A 19,909-nucleotide genomic window follows, 5' to 3' on the forward strand; every position below is an offset into this window, starting at 1 on the left:
AAGGCAGATTTCAAGCCCATATCAGCATTCGCCAAATTTACTACTACATCTAATTATGTAGGATGCTTTCCCTCCTTAATAAATAGGCTGCAAGGAAGTTCAACAGATGAGATGGGGTGACCGTGACAAGGGAGACCTGTTTCCAGAAGGCTCAGACAGTATGTTACTGTGTAAGAAATCCCACAGTTTTGGGTGGATGGCAGCCTTTTTGCTCAGTCTCCCTGGTTTATGTGTGCAGGCAGCAATGGGACTATTCACACCTCCGCTGACAAAAAAATATTGTCTATAACGTGTGAAATAAGCCAGGAGTCCCTGAGTCCCAGAATGGTGTGGGGTCATCTTTCCCAACGCACGGTTGAAACCCCACCAGCCACATTTGAGGTGCTGTCAGTAGGAAGAGCCCTGTTGCTAGATGGGGAACTAGCAGCCCATGTCCTCAGACCATCTCAAGAGGGATGAAACACAGTAGAGCCCACCCAACCCTGAGGCTTCAGGAAACCTTCCTGTCCTGCACCAAGACTTAGGGAGAAGGACCTGACACAGAGAAGCTGCCATGCATGCTCTGGCTCTGAATTTAGGTGGGACCCTAAATACCACGCTACTGTCCTCACTGCTTCCAGACCTAATGCTTATCCTGGAGCAGAGACATTTCTCCCAGTTAAACTTTCATCGGATCCTACACATTTCCACTACAAACTGCAGCAATGAGGAAGTGATATTTTTCAGATGACTGTTCAAGAACTCATTTCAGCTTAGAAAGCTTTTAAAAAAATTGCCAGTGGTAGCACACAAACAGAGATTTCCATTGAATTCTGAGCCTAATTGGCCTTCCTACCTTTTCCCACTTTTCCCTCAATATTTCCTGTGCTCAGAAAGCCTCGGCTGCTCGTTTGGAGCACTTTACACACACCATGACTTCCTGAGCTCTCAACGTTTGCATGAGAGGATGGAAATCTGACCCACTAAGCAAGCAACCTTTGCAATGTTTTCCCCCCAGTGCTTTGATATCACAGAGCACCTGCAACCCCGCTGATGAAAAGCCCAAGAGTAAAGTATAAGCAGAGAAGAGAGCAGCCCCCGTGTACCATGTACTTAGTGAGACTTCGCCAGAGGCTCCCGAACTCCTGCAGTGTGAGCTGTCCGTTCGAGTTGAGCTGTGCATATAGTTAAGAATTGAACAGTTAATGAGAGCTAAACCTGGCTGTCTTCATTCCCGAGGATGCTGCCTTCACATAAAGACAGACATAAGATTCAGTCTCTTCTGTCTGTTACTTTGCTGAGAAAGCCAAGAGTTTTTCTGCTCTCAATTACGCTTAAATTCAACTTCTTTGGCACATTGTTCAGCTGCTCATACCTGTGCTCACAAACAAAAGGTTTCTATTTATACAGTGTATTTAACCACAATGGAACCCGCAGCGATCGCTTCAGTTGACATTTAGCCTCCAAGCAGAGGCCCCCATGGATGAACATGACCCCGTGCTCCAGGTCACGTCTGCACATTGCCTGGCCTCTGAGTGTGAGGCAGCACACTATTAGCTCTGGCTGGATCCTCCTGGAGGAACAGGCGCTGAAGGAGCCGAGAGCGTGAGGAGCCAGTCCTGATACCTGCTGTCAGAAGGCAGCAGCAGCCTTTGAGCCACGCACATGCCACATGGGAGAAAACACTTCCCCACCATGAGCTAGCTGCAGGAGCCCAGGGGTGTCCGCAGACATCCCCCAGGGATGCTCGAAGGACTGTGTCAGTGGACCTGCTCCCTTCCATACATCATCTAGGAGTCCTGGGCAGACATGCAGCACCTCACCTAAGGCAGCTGGGATGGCAAAAGCTCCCTGAAAGCAAAACTCGTCGCCAGTGAAATATAAGCAGACAAGTGCCACTGCCATGAAACCTGAGTGAAAAAAGCTGATCCTGTCTTTGCAGGCCAGGATAGGTCACACTGTACATGGATTCTATGCAGCCCAGAGAATGAAAAATCCATCTTGAATTAAAGCAGAGCAGTGGCTTTGTCAGGTCTTTGCACGTGCCATGCATTCACAGCACCCACTTAGCCCAGGAGGGGCTTTGGAAAGGGGGAAAAGTCTCTTTCACTTGCTATATGCAGAAAGCTGGAAAGAGAGAGGGACTTCTGGTCATTTTTATTCATTCCCTGGCAGTTTGTAAATGTCTGAAAATGTCACAAAGTTATTTCAAGGCATGGAAGAAAAGAGACTGTGAGTGAGCAAGGGGGAGAAAACACACAGTGCAGAATTTACGCTTTCATCAAGGAGCCTTCTTGTTCTACAATGGCCAGCAATGTATTTCCAGTGTTGTCTTGTTAACAGTAAAAAGACTGCGTGATACATCTAAATGGGGAATGTACACTGGAAAGGATGAATGGCCTGCCAGGCAAGCGCCTGTGATTTGGTGGTGACAGTGCTTCTCCCCCTAATGCCAGCTTTGCTGGCAGTGCTAGCAGCCTGCTTGAGCTACCATCACAGGCCAGCGTGGTTGCAGCTGTGGTGGAAATACTGAGCTATGCCTCAGCTCTGTGCTGCCTCCTTGCCTCAGGTTCTGCTTGGGACCTGCACCCAAGGGTGAAGCTTAGCCAACCCTGGGCCCTGCAGAGGGGAAAATGAGAGCCAAGAGTTAGCTGGTAGCAGAAGGTTGACCCTCACCTTTCAACAGACACACCACAGCCAGGGCATGCATGGCAAAGTCCTGCACAGATTCTGGCACAGTTATTTATTGAGGACCGTGGCTAATATTTACTTGCAGGTTCTCACACTGGGATGCTCAGCTCAGCCGTAACTCAAGACAAGGATGGGCAGCACCAGGGAAGTTTATTGCTTCTGCTGAAAGGATACATCCATCAGAGCTAAAATGCCTCTGCATGAATCGAAGCTGAATCTTCCTCCCAGGCTGGTCATTTCATCTGCAAGGATTGACAAAACAGATGGAGTTGGTGAGAGCAAGGGGGGTGACAGAGGCATCAGGTCACCATTTGGAGGGAAGGAGGACACCAGTCGGAAAGCTCACATAGCTAAAAAGCCCCAGCTCTGGCTCAGGTTCTCAAACAGCAGCAAGGGCTACATGCCAGGCTGAGGTCCACTGAGGGAGTGGGATGTGTCTCAGACATCTCTGCTGCTCCCTTCCCCAAGGACAGGTGCCCTGTTTAGGCTCACAGGTAGCTACTCTGCACAGTCTCTGCCCACCTACCTGCCCTGATGGAAACTTTTCCCTCTTGAAATAAGGGTAAGGGAAATGACAGTGACAAGAAAGGCCATTTATGCTAAATTAGCGAGTCCTAAGAGCGCTTTGAGGCTTGTGCGCGACTGAGCTGGTTCGTGCCCTCTGGCTGTGCCCCTGTCTCATGCTGTTTTCGAGGTGGGCAGGTTAGGAAGGCTGGGAAATGCTGAAAGCCAGCTTGAGGCCTCTGCAGAGGAGCGATGCAGGCCAGGGCTGAACTGGGAGAAACTGGGTGACAATGAGGAGAGTGGGAGGCACAGCTCCCTGGGGCGCTCACTGGTGCAGCCCAGCCAGGGACTGGGTTCCTCCTGCAATTGGTGGGGCATGGAGCAGGAAGGGGTGTTCATGGGGGCTGCGGGGACATCCAGGAGAAGGGCAACAGGGGGTAGGGTAGGTCTGCAAAGCAGGGGCTATCCCTTGGCAGAACTGGGAGGGGGAGAGGAGGGTGAAATTTGGCTGTCGAGCAGATGCACAGCTTTGCTGACAGCCATTCCTTGAAGGGTCTGTTAGCACCTGGTCTGGATTGCGTTGCCTTTTTCATGTGAATATTGCTTTGATTTTCTTTAAAAAATAAAGCCAAACTGTTGTGCATGTAAAGGTACCCTGGTGGAGGCACTTCTCATTCTTCAAGATTCAACAGTGCAGTAAGCCACACTGAGGATTTTTGGAGGACCATCAGGACACCACTAAATCCTGTCTAATTTACACTAGACTAAGGATAGAGAAGCACCAATGACATTAGCTGAGTTGTAAAAGCTTTACCTTGCAGGATCACTTCATTAAGGAGCTGTTGCAGCTGCGAGGCATCAATAGCTGAGCCCTAATGCAGAATAAAATGCAAAGAGAGGTCTGTGAGCATAAGGTTTTCTCGTGTGTCACTTTTGCCTGAAACTGCTTTACTCATGCACTGTGGCAACCAAGAAGAACCTCTGTTTATATCAGAGGAGCACCAGCACCCCCCTGGGAGCATAACAAAGCCCTCCGTGCTGCTGGGCCACTCTTTGTCCTTCCCCACAAGAGTTTGCAGGGGAGTTACAGGCACTCCTGTCACCACAGACTTCCCTCTGAACTGTCCATTGGTGAAGCTGACTGACTGCCTCCCTCCCGAGACACCCCCAGGGCACTCAGCATGGCAGCCCGTGTTCATTTTCACCTTCATGCATCAATATAACTACCAAATGCAAGAAGTGCATTGTGCAAATACTTGGCAGTGAATTTTTTTTTTTTCCCTCTTGACTAAGTCGAGGAGTTCTTTATAACAGTTTATTAAACCATTAAAAGCATCTCCGGTGAACACACAGAGTTTGGCTATGAAAGAGCAGGAATCAATTACTCAAATGCTGACTGATGTCTGGTTTCCAAATGCCGTGAAGGCAAATGGAAAATATGCTGATGAGAGGGGGGAATACCCAAGTCTTTCTAATTGCTTTCAGTAAATAAACAAACCAAAGCCAAAAAAAAAAAAAAAAGTACACATGCAAGCCCATCACCAGCACAACCATAAATCTCCAATCCTCTGCTGATATATGGGGCTAGCCAATCTATCCTAGCTGAATGTCCCATTTTTCTGGGGGTTTTGGCAGTTCAATCAATACTGTTTTCAGGGTATCCGCTTGAGGATGGAGCTATATTTCCAAAAAACATTTTTCTAAATGGGTTTGTATCAACATCATAGATCAGTTTTTCTTTTTGCAAATCCATATGCCTTTTTTATTTTTATTTTTCAGCAAGATGTTTTAGATAGGATACCTGCTTAGCGTATCTTAGGAAGACAGCCTTATAGGAGCTGTCCTGGTTCTGTCTTGATCCATCCTGAATCAAAGACAAAGTACGCACATAAATAATTCAGTTACAAAACAACTGGAGGCAGAAGCCTGCAGATCCAAACAGCACATTAGAGAGGGCAGGGAATGTACAGAACAGGCTGGAGTTTTAACACCCCAAAAGTAAAGTGGACTAGGAGTGAGGAACAGCTACTGCAGTGAAGGAAGCAGCATAGTTTGGATGTTAGTATAACCAGGAAGGAGCAGCTCAGGGCCTGAGGAAGACAACAGAACACATCCAGGGTGGACTTCAGCAAGTCAATACGTAAGTACAGAGATACAAAGCCTGATCCTTATTGATGGCCCCCGATTGAAATCACTGGCTTAGGGCATGTGAAGATTCATGTGAACCACGAAAATAGAGCAGGAGTTGACCTTTCATTTCTCGTATACCTTTTCAGCCCCAAGGCAGGCTTGACTGTACCTAAGCAATTGCAATTCAATGGTTAAGTGATTTTTTTTCAACCCTCCGGTGAGGAGATCTACCAGGCACTAAGGAGAACTATCCCTCAACATTATAAAGTTTCCCCCAAAAATCTAAGCCTAAGCGCCAATGTGTTCAGCTCTGTGTGAGGTAATTCACACCAGTGAAGCCCAAATACCTGAACAAGAGCAGAAAGTGTGGGTGCCATAATTCATCAAAGTCACAACATTGGCTAACAAAAACAGCTGAGTAAACTGACAGCTTGTCAGTGGAAAGAGATAATAAGCCACCATTTACACTACCCCTCTAATGGGGCTTAATTGCAGGCTGGAAAATTAATCACAAGGAAAGGACTCTGTTTTATGTTCTCCTGAAGCAGCTTTACACCTTTCGCTTCAAAGACCTGCACTGAGTTTGCACTGCTATAAATAACAGCCTCTCAGTGGCAGGATTTTGCAAGCAACCATTGAGACAGCAGCGTGGACTGGACCAGCTCTGGCAATTTGCACAGTTCACAGCGAGGAAGTCCAGCAACAGATGGTAGCTGGGCTAGACAGGCTGAAACGTGGGTTAAACCAGAGGCGCAACTAGTTTTGAAGTGTAATTTCCCTTACGTCTGTGAAGATATGCTGATGATATCCTCCGCTTTGGGTCTCACCTCTATGGACTCCTGTGCTTTATAGGGTGCAAGCACTTAAATGAAGCCATTCCCATGGGGAAGGCATGTATGACCCCGCTCTCAGGTGTGAGGGCTTTTCAAAAGAGGTCAAACTCAAGCTGTGACTTTTTCATCAAAGCTTCCCCCTCTCACTTCCTTAGATACATAGCCATTTTACAGACATTGCAAGAATTTAGTATCTTTGAAATGCTCTCCCCCCTGCTATATTTGGCGGTCAAAGTGTTAAAGGTAGCAAGGTGAAAAGGACAGACGGACAGGCTGACAGAGGGACTGTATAAGATACGTTTCCTTCAAAAATCAGGCTCTGAAAGAGACATATGTGAAGAGGAAGGGCTTCGTTGTCACTCCCATCTCTCCAGAGAGGTACCCCAGGTTGGCGACCTGCTCTCCCAGCAAGGTCGCAGGGTGCCAGAGTCAAACTCTGGGACGGGTACTGGGTGGTGAAAGGAAAGAAGAGCAGAGCGGTGTCTGGTACATAGGGAAGGAAGAAGAGGAGTCAGTAGAGATGGCTACCGAATGGTCAGGTCTCTGGGAACCATTCACCACCACCAGTATCTACAACAGTTTTCACAGACTCTTACCATCGGCAGCACTGGGCTGGGCAGGGAGTTTGGGTTCCTAGAAAAGAGTTACAAGAGTCAAACTGGGAAAGAATGGGCCTTTTCAGAGCACTGATTTGGAGATGTGGCAGAAGGCAGCCACCAACAGGAATGCTCATCCAGCCCACGGCCCCACAAGATGCTCAGCACCCACACTGCCCAGCCTGTCCCAGTCCAGTCAAGCCTGTTGCACCAGTCCTGGGTCCCTCTGTGCAACCAGACATGAGAAGGTCTGAGTCTCTGGCTGCTCTGGGGCCACTGCTTTCCCCAAGCTGGCCCTGCTGGCACCAGCAGCAGAGGAAGGGTAACTTGTCTCACCTGAGCATGGCAGGATTAACCTCATCACACAAAAGACAGGGCCACCCTGCCTTGAGCCATATAAAATTTTCACCTGCTTTCTCTTTGCCTGGTTTAATAGTCAGGAATAAAAATAGCATCTGGGCTATTAAAAGGCAACATCTTTTAAATGTCTGCAGACTGCCTGAAATTGAGTCAGGGTCACCGTTCCTTCTGAGACTCACTTAGTAGCAACATTCAATACTTGAGTTTTGCTTTTGGTAGAGAAATTAGGCAAGCCAGATGCTATTTTTATAGCATCTGCACTATTACATAGGTGAGTGCTGCAGGGACCCATGGGAAGGCGATCCCCACGCTTGGCCTAGCTCAGGAAGGTCTGTGAGGGTCGGAGGCTCTCCTGGAAAGTGCTGCCTCCCAAGGCTGAGCCATCTTGTGCAGGACTCATCATGCTGAAGGCAGTCCAACCCAAAGCACAGACTCCTCATGTGTGCTTTCCATAACTAAGGGGTTGCCTTAGTTGGTTCTGGGCTATTTTTGCCAGAGGCCAAAGCCTAGAAAGCAATCTCATTATTAAGATATGGGCCTATGAGGTAAGAGCTGCAATCACCTCCAGTATAAAGCTTGCTGAAGGAAAGCCACTGCACATCTGACGCTTGAAGGTCATTTGGTAAGGCTGAATGCTGGGGCTTGTTCTTTATGTAAAGCACACCCAGGTATTTTTGTGAAAATGTGATAACAGCTGCCTTTGCATGAACTAAGATACCATTTTTCCACTAAACTTATCTTCAGGGCCCCTCTCATACCTACAGGGAGCCCTACCAGCCTGTCTATGAGATGGCTGGGTAAAAGGATTAAGGCCTTTTACTGCTCTTTGCTTTTCTAGGTCCTGGTCTGAGCAGAGTGGGACCTGATCCATCTGGCGTCCAGCTGGCATAACCTAAGAAACTGCATAATAGTTGTTAAGAAAAACAAGCTCTCAGTCCTCCTTTCGATTAAGAGAGATTTCCCCACAATCAGGGCAGGGGGCATATCTCACAATTTTTGCTCGCTTGTGTGGCTCTTTGTACCAAAGCTGAGACCATTGGTGGCTGCAGAGGAGCTATTGCCCTGTTCTGCAGTGGCCATCCCTATGCATCTGACTATACGTCTGATCCCCCTTAACATGGTGCTTAGCATTCATCTGCATCTTCCCAACACACTTCTAGAGTATGTCAGAAGCAAATTGCCACATTAGTTATCTTGACATTAAATTGTTAAATCCTGGCACACTTTAAGTCTGGGGCCTTTAAGGAGTACTTATCATCTTACTTGTTGTGGTCTTGATTCTTTGTGAAAATTCGTAAGAGAAATTCAAATTCTTGGTCCTCTGTTGTAGCAGGAACGACACCATATGTTCCTGGGCTCAAGATAAAGTAGTTGGTCACATCTCGAGTCACGGAAAAATTTTGTTTCAGAACTTCAGAGTTCTCCTGAAAGAAAAATATAGCCGGCTATCTCCCCTTCATGTCAGGAACCAAAGTAAATCAGCAAGTGCACCCACAGCAGCCTTACATTCCCACAGCTCTCTAAATATACACTGCATCTAACATGCCTTAACCTCCCCAAAGGCATGAAAAGTCCATCCAGGTGACAGACTTTCTTCAAGGACACATCAAAAATGCACAAGGGTGGAAAAACTGAAAGAAACAGAAGGCAAAATGAATGTAAGTGGCTTTGAAGAGAACTTCAATTAACATTAAGCAGACTGGACTTCATGAAGGAATCAAGGATGAATACTCCTACTAAAACTTCCCTGACATCTAGCGTGACTCAGAGAGGTCAGAAAGCTCACTAAGCATCTCACCCAGATGACAATGCTTCAAGAATCACAACCCAAACCTTCCAGCAAGTGTCACAAGAAAACAGAATATTCTGATCTTTCTTCCATTATTTTTGCTGAGACGAAACAAATATAATGCAACAGCTATTACTATGATGACATGTAAAGACAGCATAATAAAAAACCCTTACTAAACATATTCCCCAAAATACATCAGCATGTATAAATTCCATTTAGAATGGTTATACAGCATGGCAGAGTTATTTAAGAGCCATGCCTTTGGGAGACAATAACATAAAACTGCTATTTTGGGAGAGAAAAAAAAAAAGATGACTACTGTTACAGACGGCTGGGAGGTACGTAGACTGCCAAGTATTATGGGTCGGATCTTGAGCAGATAGAAATGGGCAGTGCTGCAAAGAAATAAATGGTGTAATCCTGTTTTTTTACTTTGGGGTCTCATTCCACATTCCTTCTGGTAAAAAGCAGCAGCAGATTAATATCTCAATGGAGTCAAAACCGGTGTGAGATAAGAATCAGCCTCTATGCATTGCTCAGCTCTATCACACAACATTAAACTTCCCTCACAGCCACGTATTAGTGTTCCACGTCTATATTTAATCAAAGGCTTCCTAGAGCTATCAGATATGTCCATTGTGGTTTGCATCCTTGCCTGCACTGCATTCCCCTCTCATCCTGCCAAGGGAGAACACTCTTTTTACTTCACAGCAACAATGTGATGCATCTCAAAAGGTACTGAACAATGAATGGCACCGCTAATGAATAATGGCAGTGAAAGCAGTTCAGGGAGGAAGAGCGAAGCCACATGAATCTTCACAATTGCACTTTCTTTGTGCAGAGAATACCCCTCATAAACTTTTATGCAAAGATGCCACCTCTGACTGCCCTCAGGCACTGAGGCTAGACACTGAGAAATAAACCCAGGGAACAGCACTGTACACCTACCCTGGTTTTAGAGCCTGGACTTGGTTTTTGCTGCTACCAGGGCAGGACACTGGGCTGGCTGTGAGGAGCTGGTAGACCAGCTCTCATGTTAAAATAGCAGCTGTGTCCATGGGACAATATTTTCTCCAGGAAATAAAGAAAAAACTATTTTCTCTGTTCTTTGGGAACATACCAAGAGAGAGAAAAACTAAATGAATGCACCTGAGCATCAACTGGAGGGGAAGAATGAAATTTTAAATATAAAGCAAGAATAGAGCAAATCTGTCCCCTAGTCTACTTCCTGATTAAACAATCTCTTTTCAAGGGACCCAACACTTATGCCATCACCTCCCAGTGAGGGTCATTTCTGTTAAAATGGGTAACCAGTCAAGGTGGACACGCATCATGGAAGAGCATGCAGGGACCTGCATGTCTGGTGACTGTTGGGGGACAGCTCATGAGGATGCTGGAAGGAGCAAGTTCCCCATTTTCCAGGAGCAGCAGATCTTTCCGAGTGGCACGCCTGGCCCCATGGAGTCCTGCAGGCCTGATATCTGCACCACGCAGAGGATCTCCTTGCATAGGGATAGTAAGTTCTTGCTGGAGAGATGCTTTTTTTATTACACCTTTTATTTTTCAGACACTGGTTTTTTATGAGCTACAAAGCCATGCTCTTCCTTTATGAGGAGCTGTTATCAATTATTCAAAGTCTGGGACTAGGGCAAACCTCTCCAGTGATCAGGAGAATGTGAAGTTAGGGTCATAGCAATCTTTGCTTCCTTTTATTCTTCAGGTTAAGAACAACCCCCTCCCACCCTCCTCAGCCAACACTAAAAACACTTTGGAAAAGGCTAGCATCCATCTGCACTAGCCATTGTGCTTTTGGTAAGTCTGGTAATGCTCTGACAACAACTGCCCTTGAAATGGCAGCTCCTTGGACAGTCACCAAGAAAAACAAAAAACAGGGAAATTGTAATGGTGGTCCCAGGTATCTGAGGGGATTACCTCTGCACTGGTCTTGAGCAAAGTCTTCCGTGTATTTGTAAATGTGTTTTGCATGGCATTTCTGTGGTAGAAAATGGGTGATGAGCAAGACAAGCCCATTTTGGGGAACAAGAGGCCATTCGCTTCCCTACTAGACCTGGAGTACCATTCAAGCGCTGTGGTTAGGGCTGGCTGTCATGCCTTGTGCCAGGCCAGCAAGGCACGTCACAAGTACCGCTGGGCACAGAGGATATTTTCCTGGCACACCTTGTAACCTCGGGGCTCCCTGAGTTTCCCAGGGCTATTTTGGGATGCTACAGAGCTAAAAGTTCAACCTTTCCTCTCTTAAGACATGAATAAAGCAAACTAAGCCTGCCTAACTCTACTTTTCCTGTGATATTCTACAATAGAAGGCACCCAGAAATTCACTCCAAATACTGACTGCTCTCTTTTTACAGCCTAAAAGACAATTCAGTCTTTCACTTCCATGTACAGATATAATAAGCCACACAGAAAACAACAGTGCCAACATGATACCTGATTGTTCTTACCATGGTGATAAAAAAGCCAATCTTCAGGTTTTTTGCATCCTGCATACCCTTAGCATGTTTTTGCATGAGTGAAATGACTACATTATAGGTGTTTGGGGCATAATCCGGCACTTTGAAAAAATACTGAGGGTTCGTTGAAACTGCACCTGCTGAGAAAGTGTTAATAGATTAATAGTAGCCACATAGATGTCCCAGTAGTAGCTTCTTGTGTAAGATCTTGCTTGTATGGACCCAGAGGAATAGGTAGTTACTGCTCCAAGATCCTTTCAACACAATAGAGCACTGTAGTCTCTACATTGCCAGTAGGAGTTGAGGCATCTGGAGTTAAACTGATTGCACATTCTAGAAATCTCTGGCAAAGTCATGCAGATTTCTCAATCCCCCTACATCTGCTTCACCTACATGGCACACTTGCCCCGAGGCAGAAAACAGTGATTCTTAATCAGCCGCCTGACCCAGTGGCTGAGCTGAAAAGGATTGTAGCTTGGAGAGCACAAACACATAAAAGAAAACTACCAAAAAAAAAAGTCAGAAAAAGTCCAAAGCTATCCTCCCCTTCCTTCCTGTTAACGTTTGTGGTGGACAAGACAGAGTGTTGAGCAGAAGAGGGAAAAGGTTTCTTCTTGGCCAAGGTTTTGATTAACAGGAAGCATCCCTGATAAGAAAGAAGTAAAATGCCCAAACTGGGGAAAAAGGACTGAGATGGCAGAATCTGCTTAAACCAGTCTAGACTTTAAGCCATGTAGCTGTGTTGGGTGGCCTCGAAAGCTGCAATTTAGCCCAACTGTACTTGGAGAGGAACTTTACTAGAGGGCTGGTAGAAAACACAGCTCCAAGGAAATTGGCTCTGCCCACACGGTCTCAGTTCAGCCCCCGCACCTCCTCGCTCAGTCCCAGTGCCCGTGGTGCGCAGCAGCACAGGCATTGCTTTGTTATCACCCATTGAGACACGGTGATGAAGGTTATGAGGAGGAGGCTGAAACCTGTGAGCTGAAACCTGCCTGCTGCTGTCAGCGTTGCAGAAAAAAGAAGCTCCTTCACTGACCACATGCTACCATCTTAGGTTAAAAACACAAAACCCAAATAGTGATGCATCTGTAAAAAAGTAAGATAAATTAAGATAAGGTAAAAAAGACAAAAATTTAAAAAAAAATACTACTAATAATCGGAGCTTGCAATGCCAGAAAAGTCCTTGCACAGGCAGTAAAACCAACGGTCTTAACTGCTCAAAGGCATTTCTACCTTTGAAAATTGAGCTCTGTAGCTCAATTATTTCATTTCACATCCATTTAATTTGCGAGTATTTCTCACTCTGTAAAATCAACTACGTATTTGCCAGACCAGACTTTCTGATGAGGTCCCCAGTAACACTTACTGCAACTGACTGAAAGAAGAGAGACAAGCAGATTTTGATTTAAAGAGTTCAGGGTTTCTAAATCATAAGTCTCCTGCTTTAACTCAGCAGCCAGTGCTGCTGCTTTGTTTCTGCCTCTCCAGCTGATAGGTGCTGTAATGGGAAAGGGCAGGCATTAACAACTAGCAATCAATATTTCTGCATTTCAGTGCTCAGAGTGAATGTTTGACTGTAAGCACCAGTGGAGAGGAGGAGAGGATTCAGTGACTGCAATGAGTGCTCATTACCTGGGGAATAGTTGTTCCTGCCTGTGGCAAGGACTGGACTCCACAGGCTGACGTGCCTTTCCATAGACCACGTCGTGCAGTGCTGATCTCCAAAGTCCAGAAACGCTGGGGTACTGTTACATATATACAGCCAGGAAAACTGCTCCTGGAAGTTTTCACAGGACATCCTGCAGAGAAGGAGAAAATCTTACCTTTCAGTTTGAGACACCAACCAGGTACTCACGTTCACTCCCCACGTCTTTAAAGGAGGATTACAAGGAGCACTGCAGGCTGTAGCTGAGGTGGCTGATACCGTGCAGAAGTCGTCAGCTCTCAATGCATTTGGGCTGCCCTAACTGCACCTAAAGCCCCAGGGAAATTACAGGACATGTTCAATAGTACCTAGGTGGAGTCCTGCTATCTCCAGCACATCTCTGCCACTCTACCTTGCTTTGTCCCTCTGCAGCGTCTTGCCCCACACTCATGCTTTTCTCAAGCCTGCAGTGTCTACCTCACACCAGCCTGCTGTTCCCTTGCTTTCCTCAGAGCCTTGTGGGGCAAGTGTGCACTTTGTGAATAATAATACCTTTTCTAAAGGACTGCTCATACATGGCTAAACTGGATCCGAGAGTAATCAGAGGCAGTGAAAAACGACAAGCACCTGCAGAGCGGTCAAGTGCACAAGCTCTATGACCTGCTCAGCCACCGGTTCCCTCCGAGCACCAGCCAGTCCAAGGTTCAAGCTAGGTGCTTTTAGGGGAGAGGCAGTGTGACAAAACGACTAGGCCTCAGCCAGCTGGATTTCTACTTCTCTCACTTTTCATTTTTTTCACCAGCTTGTTACTTAATATTGGCCAGCTCCGTTCTTCCAGGTCTTGTTTCTTCTGAAACCATGGAATCAGGACAACCTCCAATTTGCTGTTTGCACACAGCTAGCACATGGTGCCTTGAGCCATTCCTAAGAGCAGAGAACTGCCTAAATGACTCTTTTTCATAATGAACATGAACAGAAAACCTGGTAGACAGGAGGATTGATAGGGAAATACCAGAATTCTCCATCATCCTTGTCTCTGAGGAGGGCTTCCCTCCATTTAGGCTCAACATGGTCCCACTGAGGAGAGCTGTAAACAGGAACAAAGCAACAAGCAGATGTGAGGCACAATTTTCCATCTCTCTGGCCAGCCCATTCCTCTAACCAGCCCATTAAGTTATGAGGGATCAGGAGGGGCGAGTAAACCGCATGTTGGGAACAGGACTGTGCTCAGTACCTTCATAGCCAAGGCCAGCAAACAGAGCTCCGCACCTTTGCTGTGCCCAGGTTGCCCACCCTGGGATGGCGAATCCTGCCTCTGCCCTGCAAGCCCCTGTCACCTGTCCCCATGCTGGAGAGGTTAGTGAGGTACCAAGGCATAATGCTGATATTACACTGACATGTAGAGGGCACATTAGCCAGTCAAATGTGTTGCTTCCAAGCAGCATGTTTATAATTAAGTGATAATTGTACTTTCTGCAGAGTTTAAGATAAATAAACAGAGCATGAATCTATAATTTATTGATTTATGCAGCTTACCTGTGAACGCGCTCTACTGACATTTCAATTACAGTTAGGATTATAGTTCACCCTTCCAAAAAACGGGAGGATGCTGTCTGAGCAGATAGCTATTATCCCAGCCTTAAGCGTGTCTGCATCACCCGCCAACCCATCCAGACACAACACGCTAGCCTGACTTTTCTCAGCAGTGAAGTTGTGAGTGTTCCTAGCAACAGGGAGAGGTGGGATGCTATTAAATCATGTACGAGTGACACATGAACATCTCTCTAGTCAGGATAACACTGATGCAATTCCACCAGGAAAACTAACATCTATTTATTTACAAAACACTGTTGCAGTCTTCCTCTGTATCATTCCATTCCTCAGAAAAGAGAAGTTAGCTTATACTCACAGCAGCAAAGTGGTCCTTGCATCCCAAAGCTGCATGCAGGATCCAAAAGATCAGTTCAAGTCACCCAGTGGCACTTCACCTTTGCAATAACCAAGGACCCTTTTTGTCTCTCTGTGTTAAATACTGCATAAAAATACTGCCCTAGTCTCATGGACTCTGCTAACCATCCTCTTCCCAGATTTGGACTCATGGGAGGGGAAGAAGGAGCAGGAAGGTGGATGCACGATTGCTGCAGAATTCTATAGAAGCAGCCAGCCAGCACCTAGGGGCATGACCAGAGCTTACTCCGGGTAATAACTCTTTCATCCATGACTTGTCTGGAATTACCCACTGGGAAAAATGTACACATAGACAAAAAGATGCCTGAGCTAGACCTAGTGAGGAGCACATATAAAACCAATGCTGCATTAGTTTTCCCTGGATTGGATTTCTGCGGGCAGTTGCTTTGCAGATGGAAATAACGCTTATAATGAATTGATTTAGAAATGTCTGCTTCATTATAATGGATGCAAGGCAGAGGTCCTTTACAATAAGCCTATAAAAGAGTGATTCTCCTTATAAGATTAAAGCTTTAAGATCATACTTATCACTCCAGGGCCCCTTCCACTCCCCATGGCCCCACGGATTCCAGATTCTGATGATATGTTTCCAGCCATTCTTGTAGCGTATCTGTAAAGAGGAAAGTAAAATAAACTCAGTCACTGCTTTTTACAATTGTGATACTCACTGAAGAGATGGGTAATAAAATGGATCTTCGTCTATACCTTGGAGACCTGGTTTAACTTCTGATCTCATTTGACTGCAGCTAAAAATCAGTGTCTTTTGCTACATCGTAAAGGAATGAGGTGTGGGAGAAAACTGTGCCCATTTTGCTTTTCCGAGGACAGTGAATAGCTGACACAGAGGGAAGCAGCAGCATTCCTGCCACACTGCATGACTTCAACAGCCTTGGGAAACTCCAGTGCCCAATTCTGCACATCTGATTCTGTGAGTCAGCAAAGGCAGAGACTTTGAGGAACGAGGTCACCAGACTGCCTGGAGTGAATGTCGACAGTCAGCACGGAGAGATGATGATAAACAGCATCTGTGGCTCTATATCTACAGTACTGCGGTTTCCAACAGCTGGAGTTTCTGGTGCTTTTCTCCTCTTGCTGTGACTGGTTTGAGCCAGAAGCAGCTCACTTTCGCCAGTGAAGCCAAAATGGCGGAAGCGGAAAGGAGAAGCAAATGTTTTGTTTCTGGCTCTCCTTATGCACACAGGCAGTGTTGGAAACAAAGGCCATGGCAGTCTCTTCCCAGGCAAAGTCCCAGCCCCTGGCCAGCCTCAAATCATTTCCCCACAGGACACCCCCCTGGATGCCTCAGCACTCCTGTAAGGTGAGGCGAAGACTGTTTTGCCCCCCTGCACTAATCACGAGCGGCAGCAAGCTGAAACAGCCTGCTTTCTCTCCAATAGGATTCAGGATCCTTCCACCCCTGTCTTGGAGAGACCCAGCTGGAGCCTTCTCTGGAGCCTGGCAAACCCCATCCTTCCATTTTGGAGCCTCTTGGCTATGAGCAAGTATCCTCCAAGAAGAAGCACACAGACTATGATAATGGCACCAAGCACGCCATGGCATGAGGGGCTATGAACCAAAGCCAAGCTCATACGCGAAACTGTTAAAGAGAGGGGGAGAAGGAAGAAAACAGTTTAGGGAAAACACATCCCCTTTCCAAAGTACTTTAGGTTCTGAGATTAAAATGTGTTCTAGCTATCTTGCTTGATAGCATAGCCATTGTTTGGTTTCCTTCTTGGCCTTGCTCACTGTTAACTCTCCCTGTGTGCACTGCAGCTTAGTGAGGTAAGCCATGTTCTGACTTCTGGCTGTAAAAAATCCTTCATTTCTTTTGATTTGTGTGATAAATTAGTCCCGTTTGCAGATCAGCAATATTAATATCTAGCTAGGAGAAGTTCTGCGTGAGTAGAACAGCTTTAAAAGATGGAGAAATACTGTTCTTGAACCAGCAAGTTATTTACTTTTCACACAGTGATTTTTGGCAGCTTGGGATTGAGCTGAACAAATGTAGATTTGCATATGACAAATCCCACAATTTCAGCCAGTGCTTCTATTCCCATTTGAAACAGAAAAATGAATTTTTTAAGAGTCGGCACGGAATTAATATCCCCAGAAATGCTGTATTTGCTGTTGAAGTGTCCCAACACAAAAGTGAATTTAAGTTGCATTTTTCCGTTAGAAAAAATTATAGGATTCAGATATCCTCCCTCTTCCCATTGTGGCAGAAACCTTCCATCTCCTGGAATTTGAACTATGTGCTTTCAACAATCCCTCCTAAGGGTGAAGCTAATTAAAATTACTCTGAATGGAGCAGCAGCATGACTGCCCTGTAGTGGATCACCCATGCAAAACCACCAGACAGGAACAAGTCCTTGATCTTACCTTCACAGCTCCTGTGACAGTGTAGGCGTGACCCTGTACAATCCCATTCCCCAACTCTATGTTCCTCCTCGGCTGCTGAAGGGAAAAAGCACAGCCTTTAGCTCTCTGCCACACTACAAAGGTATGGCCATCAGCAATCAGAACTGTCATTTGGCACGGCAGAAAAAGCAACTTGGTTTTGACTACAGCAGTATCTCAAATACATTGGCTCCAGAGGAATGTGACTATGGTTTCCACTGCAGCCATAAGCAGGCCAGTAAATTTAACAAAACTACAGGTCTTCGCATATTTGCAAGTTCTTCAATGGTCCAGAGCTGCTGCAACTGCAGAATGATCTGGACTGTGTCACTGGCAGAATTTCCCTGCCACCCACAGCCCAGTATCAGCCACCTGAGCTTGTCCCTGGCTTGTTTGCAACAGCTGAGCTTCGAGTCCCAGTGAACCAGGCACTACAGGAGCAATGTCACACGCTTTGCAGTCTTCCCTTACATGTTCCCTTAGCAACCTTTTAGCAAGATACTTGCTGAGCATCACAAAGCCTTTTGCAACTTCCCAGCGTTAATACCAGTAGCCTGCAAATCACAATGCGATAATAGCACCCTCTTGCAGAAGAGAGGTGCATTTTGGCCTTGCCAGATTCGATCACAAAGCTGTGAGGCCAAAATCAGCCCTGCTGCAAGAGGATACCATTCTATCATAGTGGAATTAGCCAGGAGAGAAGCCACAGACCCCTCTCTGACAGACCAATCCATCTACATTCCTTACTGCATAACCTTACCTACTTTTTTCTGCCAACATCTCTTCAGGCATCCATAAACTGTAACTATTGCACAGAATGATTATGGACTTCCTTTTTTACTCAAAAAAGCAACCTTTACGTAAACATGGTAAACCAACAAAGGCATGCTACTGGCCCTGTGACTCACCTGGCCTGAGGTGCTACATCCCATCAGACACTGAGATTTGTCAGCTGCTTTCAGTATCTCCTCCAGATCAGGAGGGGGATCCCTCAATGAAAACTGCATTTGGATGCCACCTGTGAGGTCTACTAAAGCATCAGAAAGGTAACCTCCATGCAAGTTCTGGTAGGAGCCCCGAAACCTTGTGGGGGGGAAGGGAGAAAAAAAAGAGTCAATTAGTCCTTACACTGTGTTTTAACAAGCAATGTACAGCGATGGCTTCCAAAACGGATATGTGCATCGAGGCAGTGAGCATGGGAGGAGCCTGGGGTGCGTAGATGACGGGGCCAGGTAGTGAAAGGAAACGTGATAGAAATACGTGGCCAGACACAACACATGCCCTGTGGAATGAATGAGGCAAAGAGGGACTTTTTCCTATGTATTCACCCACATCTGAGGCAGCTGTCTAGAGTCATTTACAGACAGTGAAAAATAATAAGGTGCATCTCATGTCAACACAGATGTTTTAGGGAGATGAGCTGCATCTCATCTTGAAGTATCCAGTCTCCTTCTTCTGAACAGGGGGCCAAGGGTGACTAGTTCAAATGCATGTTTCAGATCAAATGGAGCTGAACTGTTAGTTTCTACATCATATTTTGTCATGACTCTTCAAAAAAAAGGACAGTGTCCCTTTTGCAAGTGAGAAATAGGAAGAAGAGAGAGGTGAAGGTATTTGCCCATGCTCCCAAGGCAAGACAAAAATAAGTTTTCAGCACTGTTCCCAATTCACTCTGCTGGAGTGCAATAATAGGATAATAATTTAATATTGCCAACACAGTCCTTGTTGCTTTTATCGTGTGCTTTTTATTGAGACAGCAAATAAGCTGGAACATGCCGTACTTAGAGCAGGTAGAGCATGCTGTTAAACCCTACCATCCACGCTGTATTTAATGAATGTAATCAAATGAAGTCTGCGGCTAATTGTATTTTGAAGGGTTGTCCTTGTCCTACACTGATGAAAAGAATTTGTCATGGGCACCGGGGAAAAACTTCTCAAACGGGAATCTCATAAACAGCATCGCTTGCAACTTTAATTTAATAGAGGTTTGGTTTGCTTTGTAATTAAAATCTTATGCAGCAAATTGATACTGAATCCTGAGTCAACTTTTCTGAGATATCCCAGGGCAAAATGCATCCTACTCCTGAGTCATTCAGATGCTGCTTTAACATTTGCTTATTCCTGACCAAATCTGCCAAAATAATTAGCTCTCTTCTCCAGCTCCTCTTCACTGCATTGCAAATGTTACACCAGCTTGATGTAGGGCATGTGTGCCAAGTTCCAGCCCTTCATACTACCCCTCACACAGGAATTTCTCTACAGCATATTTAATAATGGTCAATCTTACGGATGCTAAGGGACCACACTCTGATCCCTTCAGTCCTCAGAGGATTTTTTAAAAATTATTATCTCTTTATTAATCCTTATTAACCCTTCAGTACCCTGGGGACCCAGCCAAGGGTCAGAGCTCTGTGTGTGAAGTGAGAGCTGACCAGAGACTCACAGGAGTGCATGTGTTGTGCCCGAGCATGTTCTTCAGCCATGCTTCCTCTCATTGCTGGCTCCAAATATCTACATGATCTCTGATTAGTGATTGTAAACAG

The 19,909-nt window shown here is 45.9% G+C and overlaps 1 protein-coding gene across 3 annotated transcripts in view; it reads right to left on the reverse strand.

Moving 5' to 3' along the window:
- CAPN13 (calpain 13) overlaps positions 1-19,909 on the reverse strand; it is a 71,434-nt gene that overhangs the window by 9,463 nt on the left and 42,062 nt on the right. For 2 of the 3 annotated variants that reach the window (XM_069799997.1, XM_069799998.1), the window contains 12 exons: positions 18,275-18,449; positions 17,349-17,420; positions 15,494-15,579; positions 14,014-14,088; positions 12,989-13,155; positions 11,348-11,496; positions 8,357-8,517; positions 6,734-6,770; positions 4,976-5,038; positions 3,989-4,046; positions 2,845-2,912; positions 1,086-1,154 (listed from right to left, as the gene is read on the reverse strand). In XM_069799997.1, the coding sequence (XP_069656098.1) occupies positions 1,086-1,154; positions 2,845-2,912; positions 3,989-4,046; positions 4,976-5,038; positions 6,734-6,770; positions 8,357-8,517; positions 11,348-11,496; positions 12,989-13,155; positions 14,014-14,088; positions 15,494-15,579; positions 17,349-17,420; positions 18,275-18,449 (1,180 nt within the window). The remainder of the gene's footprint in view (positions 1-1,085; positions 1,155-2,844; positions 2,913-3,988; positions 4,047-4,975; positions 5,039-6,733; positions 6,771-8,356; positions 8,518-11,347; positions 11,497-12,988; positions 13,156-14,013; positions 14,089-15,493; positions 15,580-17,348; positions 17,421-18,274; positions 18,450-19,909) is intronic. The other variant, XM_069799999.1, reaches the window with a different exon arrangement.

Source organism: Haliaeetus albicilla, chromosome 13 (genome assembly GCF_947461875.1).
Source record: "Haliaeetus albicilla chromosome 13, bHalAlb1.1, whole genome shotgun sequence".
Taxonomy (NCBI): Eukaryota; Metazoa; Chordata; class Aves; order Accipitriformes; family Accipitridae; genus Haliaeetus; species Haliaeetus albicilla.